Genomic DNA, 15,405 nt, shown 5'->3' on the forward strand with positions numbered 1-15,405 from the left:
ACCTTGTGAGATAAAGTCTTAAATAATAGCAAATATGATCAAATTGAAGTTTCTTCATTTTTTGTTTGAAAGTGAAACTCAAGTTCATTCATTTTTTGCAGATAAACTGGGCCTTTTGGGGTGCTCTTTTAATTTAGCTGTACATTTAATTTATTTTTCATTTTTGTATGATCCTGTTTCGATCTGCTATATTTGTGTTGAAACCCACTTACTGCTGCCATAAGTGGGATCAAAGATGTTTAGATTCTACCAATAATCCTGAAGAGTAGAATTTTCAACTTCTCTTTTTCCGTCAGAATGTTTTTACTGCAATTTATTGAGTAAAGAAATCATGCTTTTTATGCAACCGGTGTCCTAATTTTTAATTTAAATGGGTATATACTTCATGAGTTTGTAAATGTGGAGCTGTGATTGCTGTGGCATGCAGTCAGACATAGTTGCCTAAAAAAAATATATAAACATTTGGTCCTTGTCACTTTTATCGTTATCATGATGGTACCCCAAATTATCGTGTTAAGATTTTAAGTACAAGAGTCTGTCATACATATAGACTTTGTTCATCATAGCCCCACGTTGGGTGTAAAAGTAAGTAATTCAGATCTGCACCTTCATAGTGAGTCATCTTCGGCTTTAGGCTTTGCTGAGTAAGCAGGCAAGGTAAGAGTAGGCAGTTGTTTAGGGGCCCCGAACTCTGGTAGGCCCCCTACACAATTGTTGACTAGGGCGTGTCTTTGCAGAAGTAATGCTGCGCAAAATTCCTCTTAAACCCGCCTGATACTACATTGTCTGACTTGACCATATTTATACCCCAACACATGGGAGATTTAAACACGACACCAATAGCAAGACACAGCAAGACAGTGGTTCTTTTAATTACTATGTTAATAGCTGTGCATAGTTCATTAGAGGGTAGGTACACTCATATAATATGTTTCAAACCGCAAAAAAGATCCTAAAAGAACAATGTATTTCAGTATTTAAATTTTTACAATATGAGTTGGAGTTATGGGTAATTCAGAGATTAAAACCATAACCGTTACGTACAATGTGTTAGCGACGATGGATACCAAAAAGAGGTACTTACAGTATGCAGAAAAGAAAAAGGAAAAAAGAGCTGCTTAAAGAATGCAGGGGTTGGTGGTGTTTTACTTCATATGGGGCCCACTCAGATAATGTTGCTTACGGGCCTATTGTTGTGTCGTTACACCGTTGCATAAATCGGTCCCCAACTGGCTTAGGCTGGTCCCCAACTGGCTTAGGCAGGCCCCAACTGGCATAGGCCGGTCCCCAACTGGCATAGACCGGTCCCCAACTGGCTTAGGCAGGCCCCAACTGGCATAGGCCGGTCCCCAACTGGCATAGGCCGGTCCCCAACTGGCATAGGCCGGTCACCAACTGGCATAGGCCGGTCACCAACTGACATAGGCCGGTCCCCAACTGACATAGGCCGGTCCCCAACTGACATAGGCCGGTCCCCAACTGGCATAGACCGGTCCCCAACTGGCTTAGGCAGGCCCCAACTGGCATAGGCCGGTCCCCAACTGGCATAGGCCGGTCCCCAACTGGCATAGGCCGGTCACCAACTGGCATAGGCCGGTCCCCAACTGGCATAGGCCGGTCCCCAACTGGCATAGGCCGGTCACCAACTGGCATAGGCCGGTCACCAACTGACATAGGCCGGTCCCCAACTGACATAGGCCGATCACCAACTGGCATAGGCCGGTCACCAACTAGCATAGGCCGGTCACCAACTGGCATAGGCCGGTCACCAACTGACATAGGCCGGTCACCAACTGGCATAGGCCGGTCACCAACTAGCATAGGCCGGTCACCAACTGGCATAGGCCGGTCACCAACTGGCATAGGCCGGTCTCCAACTGGCATAGGCCGGTCTCCAACTGGCTTAGGCCGCTTCCCAACTGGCATAGGCCGGTTTTCAACTGGCATATATGCAATATGCCCCTTTTGGCTCTAGGGGCTGGCTGCTGGAATCCACCTCAAAAATGTGTTGTTAGTGTGACTACCAGGGTCTCTTGGTTCACTCTCCATACTACAATATGGCTAAACTAAGCTAAGCTAGCGGCCACTTGTTCTTGTTCTGAGCACATCCCCCACCACCCTGCTCCTTAGGGTTTGTTGGCCCCAACCACCTTGATGGCATTTCTCAATTTTATCTGGGGGCAGGGTTACTTCTTTAGATGCAGTGAGCTATTCTTTGTAAACTGTTATCCTTTTAGAGTAGATTTTTCTGACTCTTTTATGTGTATTACAAAATATGGCTTACCAAACCTATGATGATGACAGCCAGCTATATGTTTTTTCTTTGTGCTCATGACAACAGTCTAATTTAGTCAGAAAATGATTGCTTCCAAAGCTACCACTTAGTGGATGGGTTAGTTATCCTTCTCTTAATGCAGAAAAAAAATACATGTTACAGATTAGTATTTTGCTAATCAGCTGACGAAAATATTCAAAATGTTAAAATTACAGAGAACCCCAGAAACCGAGGAGTAATTACAGACAGAGACCTACATGTGGCCATTTTCTGCATCTCATTGTAAGGATTATAACAGAAGAGATTTAATGCTGTATGATTTTTTCCTCAGGCATGAATAAGACAAAAATAAACCAGGGTCTACAATATATTATTAATATTGCAAAGGCATGAGTCAATATTAGCTAATATTTTCCTTTTTCCTCCTCTTTGTTATTTGTGCTTCCTGCACCTTTAAAATTTGAAGCAATGTCCTGATGAGTATCTGCTGCTGTGACACACTGTCTCCTGATTAAGTATCACGTTAAACATGAGGAATGCATGTTTATAACACCCAGAATATATTATTCACAACTGAATTACTGCAAACGGTCCTTAGTGATATGAATATTGCACGCATCGATATTGTTGTAATGATGCATATTATGCAACCCTCAATCATAAAAAGATTAAAATGGATAACAGATAAACACAGCTTGTAGCTTTTGCTTGCTCCTCAGATCTATGAGAAAATGTGAAGACCTCGAATAGGCAGAAATTTGTTATTAATTTAAATAAGAAATACTGTTTTTTCCTAACATGGACCTTATTAAAGGCTCACTGCTTTTGTTGTTTTGTGTTGCAGGTGTACAGACAAACAAGAAGTCTGGAATCCCTGCTCCAAGAGAAATTCCCTCCAAAGATCGGGTTTCTCTTAGAGATCAACTAAGGAGTTCCTCGACTAAAAGAATCGTTACCAGTTCCAGCACCTCCAGCCTCTCCACTCTGGCAAAGCAGACCCGTAGCTCCACAAAGTCCCGTGCAGATGCAGAAAGTCAAGAAAGAGGCCTCCTGGAGAACCAGGTGAAAGAGCTCCTTGCTGAAGCAAAGGCAAAGGATCTGGAGATCAGCAATCTGAGAACAGAGTTGCAGCGCTGCAAGAGTAAAACCTCTTCTCCTTCATCTTTACCCTCTCCCAGCTCTCTTTCCCACCAAGAGCATGCTGCTGATCATGAGCAGGGACAGATGGCTGAAGCCCTTGTCCAGGTTGGCGAGCTCAGGGAGAAGAACGGAAGATTTCAGAGAGAGTTAGCAGCACTAAGGGAAGAGAATCAGACACTGAAGGAAAGGCTGCTTTGCTTGGAAGCATTGCCTCTTTCTAATAAAAGCACAAGCTCCTCATCTGCTTCCTTGGTGAATGGGGTTCCTTCAAACCATCCAGCATCTCCAAAGGACAAACGCGTCTCTATTGCCAGCCCACTCAAAACCTCTGTCTCGTCCGGCTCAGATGTTACCAAGGAGTCACCTTCACCAGACTCCTCCGAGTTCGAGAAGATCCCATCCCGTTCAGAATCAGGGAGCAGTAGCATCAGTGGCGACGCAGTCACAGTAAACAGTTCTGGAGGCCAAGATGTGTCTGTGCAAAAACTAACAGAACAGATTCACAAGATGGAGGAGAACCAACACAGCACCGCAGAAGAGCTGCAGGCAACGCTGCAGGAGCTCGCCGACCAGCAACAAGTGGTTCAGGAGCTTACTGCTGAGAATGAGCGTCTAGCTGAGGAAAAACGTCTTCTGCAGACATCGCTTCAGCAGCAGAGAGAACGTCTGGAGGTGCTGGCCCAGAAGAATGAAACGCTTGCTCTCAGACTTCAGGAACAAGCGCAGGCTCAGGCCCAAAGGGATCAGGAGATGGGAAGCCAAGGGCCTCGGCTGGCAGAGCTGGAGCAGAGGTATGCTGAGCTGGTTGAGAGCTCTCGATTCGAACGTGAAAAGCTGGTGGACATCCAGCAGCAACTAACCGGCAGCTTGAGGGCTTTAGAAGAGGAACACCAGGAGGCTCAGGGTCAAGTCCGCCACCTCAAGGAGGAGCTGGACAGTTTGCAGGTTCAGCTGGACAAGGAGGCAAAATGCAGTGGTCAAGCATCACAAGCTGCCGAGGAACACAAAGCAACAGCAGAGGGTCTCAGACTGGAAAACAGTCGACTCAAAGCGCAGGTGGACATTGAGAGGCAGAAGATCGGTGAGCTGAAAGCCATGCAGAGTGCCAGTGACAGCACCGACCTCCAGAACCTGCTGGAGACTGCCCACTCCGAAAGAGACAGGCTGGAGGTGGAGCTGACAGAGCTGAGAGAGGAACTGCTCAAGGCCCAGGCTGAGGCCGAGCATGTGAGAGCCACCATGTCAAAGGTAGGAGAATCCAGCTAAGACACCACCAGCTGCTCCAGGATTATGTTCTCCACACGCATCTTAATACCTCACCATCCGAATTTTAGTTACTAGGCGGTTACTGACTGTGTTCTAAAAAAGTTAAACAATTCACTGGACTTTGTTTCTAAGTTTGAAGACATTTTTCTTCCCATCCAGGAAGCTTTTTCAATTCAAAATGTAAGGAATAGCGTTGAGTTCGAGGTTTTATACAGTACTCCATCAAAGCCTTGTTTTTGTTTTGAAAACATGCAAACTGAAACAGACGAATGGGTCCACCCGTTTGGAATGGGGGTCGTTTGGCTTCTTTTGTTAGCCTGCAATGCAATGGGTTAGGGTTGAGATAATAGCGGTGAGGAATCAACGTAATTGCTGCAGTGTAGGTTTTTGAAAGCTGAAATCTGAGTCCAGTCCCTCTGTTTAAGGTTGTTTTTTCTTTGTTTACTTGGAAACAAAGTCCAGTGGACTGTTTAAAAAAAAAATTTTTTTTTAATGGCTATGACCTGGATGACTAAGAATCTTCTCCAGCATATGCTACTGACTGTGGTTATTGGTATATAGGGAAGTGTTGGTCTAGCTGTTAGAGCAGTGCGATAGTGCTCTGAGAAGGTTGAATGTACCCTGTTCGAACCCCACAGCCTGCACTCTGGGTCCCTGAGCAAGACCCTTAACCCCACACTGCTCCCTGGGCACCACACAGTGGCAGCCCACTGCTCCCCAAGTGGATGGGTTAAGTGCAGAGGTAAATATCTCAAATATGAGATCAGTAAAGTTCAGTTAATGTTGTTTGTCATTTGATGCATCTAGGTTAATTATCTGTTGATCCTTAGTGAAAAAATTTAAATCATTTTACGGGCGTATTTCCTGAATGTTACAGTTTTTTTTTGTTTTTTTTTCCAACTTTCTTTATTGAATTTTACAACTTGACACACAACAAACAATGAAAACACAGTAGTTTTCAAAGAAGTACAAGCTAATTTCTCCCAGAACCCAACCCACCCCAAACACACCCTGTCCAGGTCCAAGCACAGGACAAACAGCCTGCTGGGATCCAGTACCTATAGCAGTTTCTAACAACACAACTTACACACACATCCATCCACCCATATTCGAAAGGAGGCAGGAAAAGAGATTTAAAAAAAAAAAAATAAATAAATAAATAAATAAAAATAAAAATAATAATACTGATACTAAGTAAATAAATAAATATGTACTTAAGCATGCATATTATTAAGTTAAACATGTATATAAATAAATTACAAATGAAAAAAAAAATAAAAAAAAATAAAATAAAATAAAATAAATAAATTATAAAACGAAGAGTATATATCGGTTAAAAAGAAAAGAAATGGGTTGGATATCAATGAGAAGGCCTATAGATAATTTAATTTTCTTCTGAATCAGGTAGCAAGGTCATGTTACCCACAATAGATAGGAAAGGTCTCCAAGTCTCCATAAATTTACTGGAGGAACCCTTAAGTGAAAATTTGAGTTTTTCCAGCTTCAGGTTGTAAAGAACTTCTCTGACCCAATAGTCATGAGACGGGGGGACGTTTAGTTTCCATCTAAGTAAAATAAGTCTTCGAGCCAAAAGGGAAGTGAAGGCTAGGGCTCGTTTCAAAGAACGCGAAAGGCCCGGGTCTGGAGGGATGCCAAATATAGCCGATAATGGATTGGGGAGAATTGTCTGATTATATGCTTGGCTTAGTGTTTTAAAAATGTTACCCCAATATCCGGTTAGCTTTGGGCACGCCCAAAACATGTGGGTATGGTTAGCTGGTGACTGTCCGCACCTATTGCAAATGTCGCTGACTGATGGGTAAATCTTTGCTAATTTTGAGTTTGTGTAATGCGCTTTATAGAATATTTTGCACTGTATTAAAACATGCCGGGCACAGATCGAGGACTTATGAATTAAGTTCTTAGCAGCCTCCCACTGCTCCTCATCCATCCCAGCACCCAACTCCCCCTCCCATAATGTTACAGTTTTTTAACCAGGAATCAGTGCGGCTATAGCTAACTTGGTTATTAAGTATTCCACCATATTTATCACGGGCCATGTCTGTGGGCGTATTTATGATTATTGTACAAGACCAGAGGCGCTTAGTTGAGTCAAAATGCCACTAAAGTAACTATTTTAACTTAGATACACTTTTACAGGAGTCCACATTCCTTCTTAACATCAGACTTTTGCAGCCGTTAACAAGCTGCTTATTTTCCAAAAAGAACATTGAATAGTAACAAATAGTTACCATCAGCATCAGGTGATTTCTCCTAAATCAGGCCCCAGAAGGAAACCCAGACTCAAACTGCCACTCTCTCTCTCATTTAGAGGAATCCCAGGGTTCTTCCAGGACAGAAATGATATGCAGTACTTTCACTTAAACCTTGGTTTATCAAGGAGTCTTTTCCAGCGGGAATGTGCCCAGAAAACCTCCCAAAACAAGTCCTCTAAAGACGCCCTCAAACCCAAAACCCTCTGACCTGACTCCTTTGGACGTATAGCAGCAGCAGCTCGTCAAGCTCCTGACTTCCTCAGCTATCCATTCACTATGTCTCTAGAGAAGACCGAGATTAACAGGTAGCAGAGGAAGACGATTAGAGGAAGTGTAGTCCTAATACAATACTAACTATTGGTTTAACATGTCAAGTGTTTTAAGTTGATTATGTTTATCAAAATGAGCTTTCAGTTCGTATTGCTGCCCTCCTTGTTATGTAAGGGGATTTTTTCCCCAAAAATGATTATGTGGCGGCGGAAACGGTGCCTATGAAGCAGGTTTAAAGCTGAGCCTAAAACCACACCAAAACAGCCCTCCTTTTGAAACAAATGCTGACAGAATAGTTCATAAAACTTTATTTAGTCAAGAAAAATGACATTTCACCAAATGTTTCGCGCTAGAAAATAATTATTTTTACATATTTATCACAAGTCATGATTACGTTTCCTAAAAAGATCACACATCCTTTGCTTTCTTTATATTATGTAGCTCTAATTCTCACAGATTTTTGGTTTACATTTTTCGTCAGATGGTGTAAATATGGACGCATCTTCATTTTTTAGTGATCCCTTAAAAATCCCAAATATCATTTAAAAAACAGCCCTTTTATAAGCTGCTGCTAATAGACCTACTTTCATTTCACTTAAAGCTACAGTGTGTAATTTTCAGCGACATCTAGCGGTCAGACTGCAGACTGCAGCAACATGAACGTCTCCCCCCCACCGCTTCTCCCCCCAACAGTACGGCGAGCGTTACGGGACAAAATGTCTTCCACGACGTCCGCATCACCTACCTTCTCAAGTGATGAGGTTTGTTTACATAGATAATTTTACAGATAGTATTTCATTAGTCTGTGTAGGGTATAGATTTCATGTAGACTTAAGATAATAAATATACCCGTTATTTTTTCTACGTCGTTGTGACGTTTTGGTGAGCTGCTTTGCATGGTGATATAAACAGACGAAGTAATTGTAGTCATTAGTTTAACAGCGAGATTGTGTTCGCTGGAAGAATATATATTCCCCGTTTACAGAGTCCAAGTCTTGTTTGTGGCACGGGGGTTACAAGGCAAGGAAGAGGGCAGAGAGGCCGGGGTGAGCGTGCAGCTGGGGCCAGGCGAGAGAGGGGAGCCAGCGGAGTGAGAGCAGAGGAGGAAAGGCTTGAAGATCTCCAAAGGAGCCGGAGAGAAGTAACCGAGGTATATATCCAGAAAATTATTTTACAGAAAATTACTGAATCATTACCTGTGAAACGTCAGGGACGTTGCTGAATAAGTATACTGGAGAGTAACAGCATCATCACGCAGCATGTTATTGTTTTAGACAGGTCTGAGCATCCTGTACTCCAAAAACTGCAGTGATATTAGACAATTGTGTGTATAGGATTAATTACCTGTCCAAGAGAAAACTGGCAACTTGAGCGTCACTTTGAAAACCTTTTTCCTCCATCAGTGACTTCCATCGTGTAAATGCCGTGCCAATGTTGATCCGTGTTTTTTGTCGTTTCTTGTCACTCTTGCGTTTATTCTCGTCGTGTTTCCGCTTCTTAGATGACGGGGGTTCGGTGTCCGCCGCTTTTCGTTGTGATACAGAGTAGGCATGATCCTCCATTCGTCTGATGTTTGGCCACACAGTGCCAAACAGTTTGCAAAGTCACTCACGCCTGCCGCCTTGTTTACCTTTCTTGTTACCGAGGCGCAGTATACCTGCTTCTTCTTCTTCTTTGGTTTCAGGCAGACTAAACGCTTCTCAGGCATAATACTGCCATCTACTGTTCAGTACCGTCTCAGTTCATCTCTCTCAACTTGCCGTAGTTATTTTCGAGCGTCATGGGAGATCTCGCAATCGCTAGTTTGTTGCCTCTGCGCTGCCGTAGCGCAAAGATGTCAGCCTCCATGGCTGCGAGACCCGCTCCTATGTAATTATAAATAACGAATTCTAAGGCAACGCAAATGTTATGGTTAAAAGGCTGAGCTCATAGGTGATGATAAATAACATAGTTATGTATAATATATTAAATTTCTGAATTTATATGCCTGTAATTATTACACACTGTAGCTTTAACTATTTTTTTTAATCATTTATGAGTTATTTTTGTTTCTTATTTTTACTCTAGAAAAGAAGTGGTTCAGGTTTATTTATAAATACCTTGACCTTACTGCTCATGATATGTGTATTTTTGTTCTTTGTTGTCCTAACGTCTCTCTGCTGAGTCATGTAAATATGGATAGGGAGATACACCAGCACATCACTCTGTATTTATCCTCTTTCAAATTATAATCCTTTGTTTCTAGTCTCTTTGGTTTGGTTTTGTCTAAAGAACTACAAGCAGAGCAGTGAGTCAGGGTTGGTTCTACAGTGTTAGGTGTGTCTCCTTTAGAAGAAGAATGTCATTATTTTGGGAGGTGGCAGAGGTGCCAGCAGCATAGCTGTATGACCTCTTGAGTCATACAGCTGTCCTCTGCCAACAGGGTGTGAAAATGAGGTGACTCCATTACTTCCCTGACAGACATCTTAACCCGTCACATCCCACATGGCGTCAGTATTCACTTGTTTAAGTAAATTATCCTGACAGAGATCTACCCTCTGACCTCATCTTCAATAACTACAATAAATGGGCCTTTGCTTTCTGTTTAGCTAATTTTATTTGATACTTTAACGTGTAAGTAGGAAAGACTGAAACAACTTAATTGGACTTTTAAATGTGTTTAGAAAAGGCAACAAAATATACATACGTACTACATACTGTACATTGGGACCAGCTCACATTGGCGTTGACTTTGTATTTAGGTTTTTAGTGACTGAGGCGGCCTCTGTGAACACTTTGTCCATACACAGGTGGAGGCTGCCTGCCAGCAGGTTCAGGAGAAAGCTGAGAAGAGAGAGCAGGAGCTGAGCCACCGGGTAACTTCTCTGGAGGAAGCTGGAGTTCAAGCGGAAAACCAAGTGAAGGAAATGAAGGAGACAATCTTTGAGCTGGAGGACCAGGTGGAGCAGCAGAGGGCTGTCAACTGTCACACCAACCAGGCTGTCCTGGATATGGAAAGTATGTACAAATAACAGGCTTTATGGGTCTGCACTGTTGGGTGGAGTTTTAACCTGCATTAAAAAAAAAATCCAATTCTTTAATGTCCCTGATTGGATAATTTAGATGTATTGCTGCTAAAGTAACACAGATGCGCTTGAAGATGTCAAACTGGGGAAAAAAAAAAAAAAGAGAAACTGCATAAAATTAAAATACTCAACTGCAAATACTCGCAGGGATAAACAACTTCCTTTTCTGGAAGCAGTAATAGGTGTAACGTCAGGCCTACGGTAATGCACCATGAATCACTTCATGTTTTATAGTATTTGAGTTGTAATTGTGGCTGGGACAGTAAAGCCCATTCAGAATTGTTTCTTGCCTTTTCGGGATGGCATCATATCTTAAAACGCACTTAATGTTGTGTTTAGATCAGGGGTAACCAATTAAAAATCAGTTGGGTCCGAATAAAGAAAATCAACAACTAGTGAAGGTCCGTAGACATTTTTAATTATAATCCATTACTTTAAACAGAATTTAACACTGAAATAAAATGCAGGTGTTTATGCATCCATGTTTTACATTGATTTTTAAATAACAAATAGAAAAAATAGAAAGTTTTTCCTTTTTAAAATCTAAATTGTTTTTCAAGTAGAGAACAACCATCTTTCAGTTTGCTATATAGACAATTTCCTGACTCACTTTTTATAATAAAACACTACGGTTTAATGAGAGCAGTGGGCTTTAGGCTGCCCTGCTGGACTTTAAACCTGGGTTTGATTGGAGAAAAAGCCATTCTCAACCACATATCAAAGTGCTTGTTTTGAGCCTGGATTGATATTTATTTTTGATTATTTATGGTGGAGAATCCTGCTTCACAGCAGCAAGTTGAGCCAAACATACTCTACAGTAAATGTGCAGGGTCATCTTTGAGCATGCCATTTCACTTTACTTTCACTAGTGCACCGTGCTTCTTCCAGTAGTGCACACTTTCTCTTCTCTTTTTCTCATCGTCTTCTCCTTCTTTCCCGTCACCCTGTTTGCCACATGTTTGCCTACTGTGTCTAAAAGTAGCAGCAGCAGCAGCCCTGACTGACAGCAGCTCATTGGCTAGTTTGCATCACGTGCAGCCTGGGGCTGGCTGATATGAAAAGCTCTACCATACAAACAGAAGAAGCAGCACAAGTGACCTTTAGACACTGTCGTCAGACAACATGCAGTAATTTATAAATGTTTGGATGGATGCGGACTCTGGTCTGCTAATCCGTGACCTCTGATCTAGACTATTGCTGTCCAAACTTTTTGCTATAAGCGCCTAAATTATAAAGTTTAAATCAATAAGAGGCTTGATTACTTGTGAAAACACACACAAATTTAATCAATTTGTATTGAACCCAATGTGTTTTTTTTTGTATATTTTAATCATCTGAAAAAAATTGCATTAAAAGATGATGTGTACAATGCCAAGTTATAGTTGGATTCCCTTTTGCTAATCACTGCCATATTTTCAGTGTTTTCCACACACGATGACCACCTGACAGACAGCTGGAAATTCAATATCCTACATGTATATATAGTATATTATGGGCTTCATAGGTAATGCTAAGATTATTAACTGAAATAATCAGTAAGCTGAACTTATTTTTACCAAAAGAAGTGACTTTAGAAAATGTATCATGCCAAGGTGAGTAAATCTTCGAAAGTGAAGACAGAGCATCTGCATAGTGCAGCATAAGACTATGAAATTATCATATTAATGACATTAAAATATCATTGGAATGCCTTTAGTAACACTGGTGTGTCTGCATGGAGGATGTAGCCTCTTCAAGTTACAAAAATCCCCACATGCAAAAAGTAAACAAAACTGAACTTAGCGGTTATTCACTAAAAGATTTTCACTACATGTTGGTAGAATAAAGAGTAGAGGTATTTTCAAAATTGTCGTCAAGCCTGAAAAAAAATGGCTTTAACAAAAACTGAAGATTTACACATAAACATACAGTATGATTTAGTAGAGGACTGTTTGGTTTTTAAGGTTATTCTTCACAGCACTTCTCTCTAGAGGACGAATAGACATTAACAAGTACAGTAAGAAAGTGAATGTTACTTTTATCAATAGAAGTAGATTATATTGGTTTGATAAAATAATTCTGACAAGTATGTAGTACTTAAAGAATAATTAGTGGAAGCATGGCTTTTAGAGTTGATAATTGTATAAATTGGCTGCTGTTTCTCCATCATAATCAAACTGTTCATAAAGCAGTGACTTCCTCTACGGTACGATTTAACATTTGATGAGCTGGAGTTTAATGACCTGAACTTTGCTGTTTCAGATCTTGTTAAAAAGCTTGAGGAGCAGAAGGCTGAAGCAGAGCGACAGCTGAAAGTTTTAAACAGACAGATGAAGGTAAGAAATCCTCCAACTTTTTTTTTTACTTTTTTTTTTTTTTAACCATTTAGCTCAGACAGGATTTTTTTAAAAAGGAAAGCAGTTTTAGCCCTCCTTAGGAAATATGTATTTGCACAGTTATCAGGCTGAGGAAAGGTACAGTATGCAGAAGTTTTTGTTCAATTTAATTTACTTTTGGGCCAAAAACTCATAACAAATGTTATCCCAAGACAAATAGGTCCAAATCAGATCAAGTTATATAGTGTGTTCTGTGTTTCTGATAAAGAAGCTTAATTCATTTGGTCAGTTCGGTGATTTTTCACTCTTCTTTAAATCCAAATCGGAAATAGGCTTTAGTGGCCAATGATGAAGGTCACAGGAAGTAACGAAGGACAGCGGGGTTAACCCCTACTGATGTCATCACAGCAATATGTTTTCCTGACAACCCTAATACGTTTCAATCCAGTTTTAAATCTTAAATTATGTTGTTTTTGACTATATGGAATCCACATATGATAGGATAGTATGATAGGAGATTGACATCCATTTATTTTGAAAGCAGTCAATATTCCCGAGGAATATTTTTTTTGTCCAGTGTCACTTGAAGTTCAGGATGTTCTCCCAGGCCTTGTGGTTTCCTCCCTCGCTTTCATGCCAAAATAAATCTTTCCACTGAGGAACTGCTCAAAAGGCTTTGTGGAGCATGTTGGTAAATTTTTCCTTTTTTTTAATTCTTTGTTTTAAAAAACAAATTCTTATAGGTGTTAAATATCAGTGCATTGTCTTCGTTAAGATTTTCCTCTTGATATTATGTCGAGATGCAAGGCTAGGAGATTATCTTCTAGTTCTTAATCTCTAAATGTAAAACCAATCACATTTCACTCATCACATTTTGGCATTTTGATAATAAACCGGTTAAAGGTGCTACTTAGAAACAGCATTATGAGAAATGTTGAAGAGTCTTTTTTTTGTTATTTGTTGCTTTAATTTTAAAGAGCTATGGCTTTGATAAATGCTGGAGCACGTTTAAAATAGATAATAGGTCTTTAAAAATATACAGAGCAAAGATACCTGCCACTGACTAACATCCCTCAAAATGCAGGGTAAGTGCACTTGTTATTTCATGTTCATTGTACAATGGCTACAAAACCAAGCGAGGGTGACATGATTTGGGATGTATTTATAGACATTCTACCCAAATTATAAGAACTGGAATTCCCAGTATTGTTGGTTTCTTTCTAGCCTTCCTGCTGTGAACAATCAGAGGCTCACATTGGGCTGGGTCATGTTGTATTTTACCAGAGACAAAATAAACCTTATTTTAGAATTTTAGGCTGACTTTAATATATTAGCTCCTTGTACTATTAGCTTTCTTAGATATAAGCATTAGGGCTGGGTAAAAAAATCAATTAATAGATTTCGAATCGATTCCTTTACATTTTTGCAAGATCGATGTTTAGGGAATGAGATAGATTAGTACAAAGATACACGAAAGATACACTCAAGATTACTTCAAGCCAGACAGCTGCAAACATAGCCAATAGGTTGACTGAAGACATTAACAAATGGGGGCTGACCAGAAAACACCCTGTAGTTGTTACAGACAACGCTGCAAATACGGTTTGTGCATTAAAGATAATGCAGCTCATGCATGTCCGAGTGAGTGAGGCTTCACTTTTTCATTTTTCACAAACAAGTTTGCACTTATGAGACAGTTTTGTTCACATTTCAAGTTTAAACTATTTGATTTACAAGTTTGCACTTTGTGTTAAATATGACAGGAAAAAGTAAAATACATGAGTATTTTTAAACAGTTGAACCACTTCCATTATTGTAAAAAGAGATCGAATCGAAATTAAACGATTTAGAACTTTATTAATCAAAATCGAATCGATTCAGGACTTTGTCAAAAATATCCAGCCCTAATAAGAATCATTCTCCATGTGTTTTCCCAGGAGAATATAGATCCTAACCTTTACCGTGGGATTTCCAAGCAGCTGTCGGCATTTCCAAATTCATCCTGTTGCAAAATAGAATTATTTAAAAGGAGTAACTTTGCTGTAATATGCAGCTTTTTTAGGACCTGCCAAAGGACGGTTAGTTCTGGCTCAGTCTGTGTTTTGCCAATATGGCTCGTATGAAGTTCTGGTTTGTTTTATACCCCCCAAAGAAGTTCTTAAATAAGAAACGACAGTAGAGCAAACAGGCCAACCCCCTCCGAAGTCAAGCTCTTTGCTGTTATCAGGCTGGATGTAGAGCCAAAAGGGCAAGCATGGGCAGAACTCCTGTCATGACCTAAACACAGCTTCAAGGTTTGTTGTAGAACAGCTAGAACCAAACATGCAGCGGATTTTACAGTCAGGGACTGAAAAGCAATTTTCATTAATTAAACTAGATGGAGCAACATTTCTGGTAGGGCTGCGCAATTAATCATTTATTGATTAATCACATTTTCTGTTTATGAAGATAAAATAATAATAATAAAAAATATATGTTGTTGATTTTAGCAATCCACCTTATGGACTTCACAACAGACTGACATCATTTCATCACTTTTTGTTCTTAGATGTGTATTCATAACACATAAACTGTATATATATATATATATATATATATATATATATATATATATATATATATATATATATATATATATATATATATAGTATGTATGTGTATGCATGTATAATATATTATACATGCATACAAATATAATTGTTTTCATCATCTTTATATAACCATTTAGCATTATTAGCACAGTTAGCATGAGAAGCTTGAGTGAGCAGCCAACATTCCTCCATAGAAAATAAAGTTTA

At 40.1% G+C, this 15,405-nt stretch overlaps 1 protein-coding gene across 1 annotated transcript in view; it reads left to right on the plus strand.

The window, feature by feature from the left end:
• Positions 1-15,405, plus strand: part of specc1 (sperm antigen with calponin homology and coiled-coil domains 1) — a 110,417-nt gene that overhangs the window by 29,255 nt on the left and 65,757 nt on the right. The window contains exons 3-5 of the mRNA XM_038297610.1: positions 3,120-4,663; positions 10,017-10,224; positions 12,534-12,607. Of these exons, the coding sequence (XP_038153538.1) occupies positions 3,120-4,663; positions 10,017-10,224; positions 12,534-12,607 (1,826 nt within the window). The remainder of the gene's footprint in view (positions 1-3,119; positions 4,664-10,016; positions 10,225-12,533; positions 12,608-15,405) is intronic.

The sequence above is a fragment of the Cyprinodon tularosa genome, unplaced genomic scaffold, assembly GCF_016077235.1.
Source record: "Cyprinodon tularosa strain WSP-4 unplaced genomic scaffold, ASM1607723v1 ctg392, whole genome shotgun sequence".
Classification (NCBI taxonomy): Eukaryota; Metazoa; Chordata; class Actinopteri; order Cyprinodontiformes; family Cyprinodontidae; genus Cyprinodon; species Cyprinodon tularosa.